The 232-nt window shown below is 71.1% G+C and overlaps 1 protein-coding gene across 1 annotated transcript in view; it reads left to right on the top strand.

Annotated features, from left to right (window-relative positions):
• Positions 1-232, top strand: part of ETH_00037515 (uncharacterized protein) — a gene marked incomplete at both ends in the record, with an annotated part of 457 nt that overhangs the window by 104 nt on the left and 121 nt on the right. The window contains one exon of the mRNA XM_013375521.1: positions 2-232. Coding sequence (XP_013230975.1) covers positions 2-232 — 231 coding nt within the window. The remainder of the gene's footprint in view (position 1) is intronic.

The following is a 232-nucleotide window of genomic DNA, read 5'->3' as shown; positions in this document are numbered from 1 at the left end:
CCCCACCCCCACCAACCACTGCAGCAGCAGCGGCGGCAGCAACAACGGCAGCAACACCAGCAGCAGCAAAAGTCCCCGACTCGCGTCAGAGCCGCGAGACGCAGAGCCGGCGCAAGATGGCTTCTCCCACGCAGCAGGCCGCGCGCCCAGCAGCAGCAGCAGCAGCAGCAGCAGCAGCAGGGAGGGCCCCAGGGGGCCGGCCAGGGACGACTGCAACGGCCCAGCAGCAGGG

The sequence above is a fragment of the Eimeria tenella genome, genomic scaffold (assembly GCF_000499545.2).
Source record: "Eimeria tenella Houghton genomic scaffold, Eth_scaff2841, whole genome shotgun sequence".
In the NCBI taxonomy this organism is placed as follows: Eukaryota; Apicomplexa; class Conoidasida; order Eucoccidiorida; family Eimeriidae; genus Eimeria; species Eimeria tenella.
This window is presented reverse-complemented; position numbering and strand designations above follow the sequence as displayed.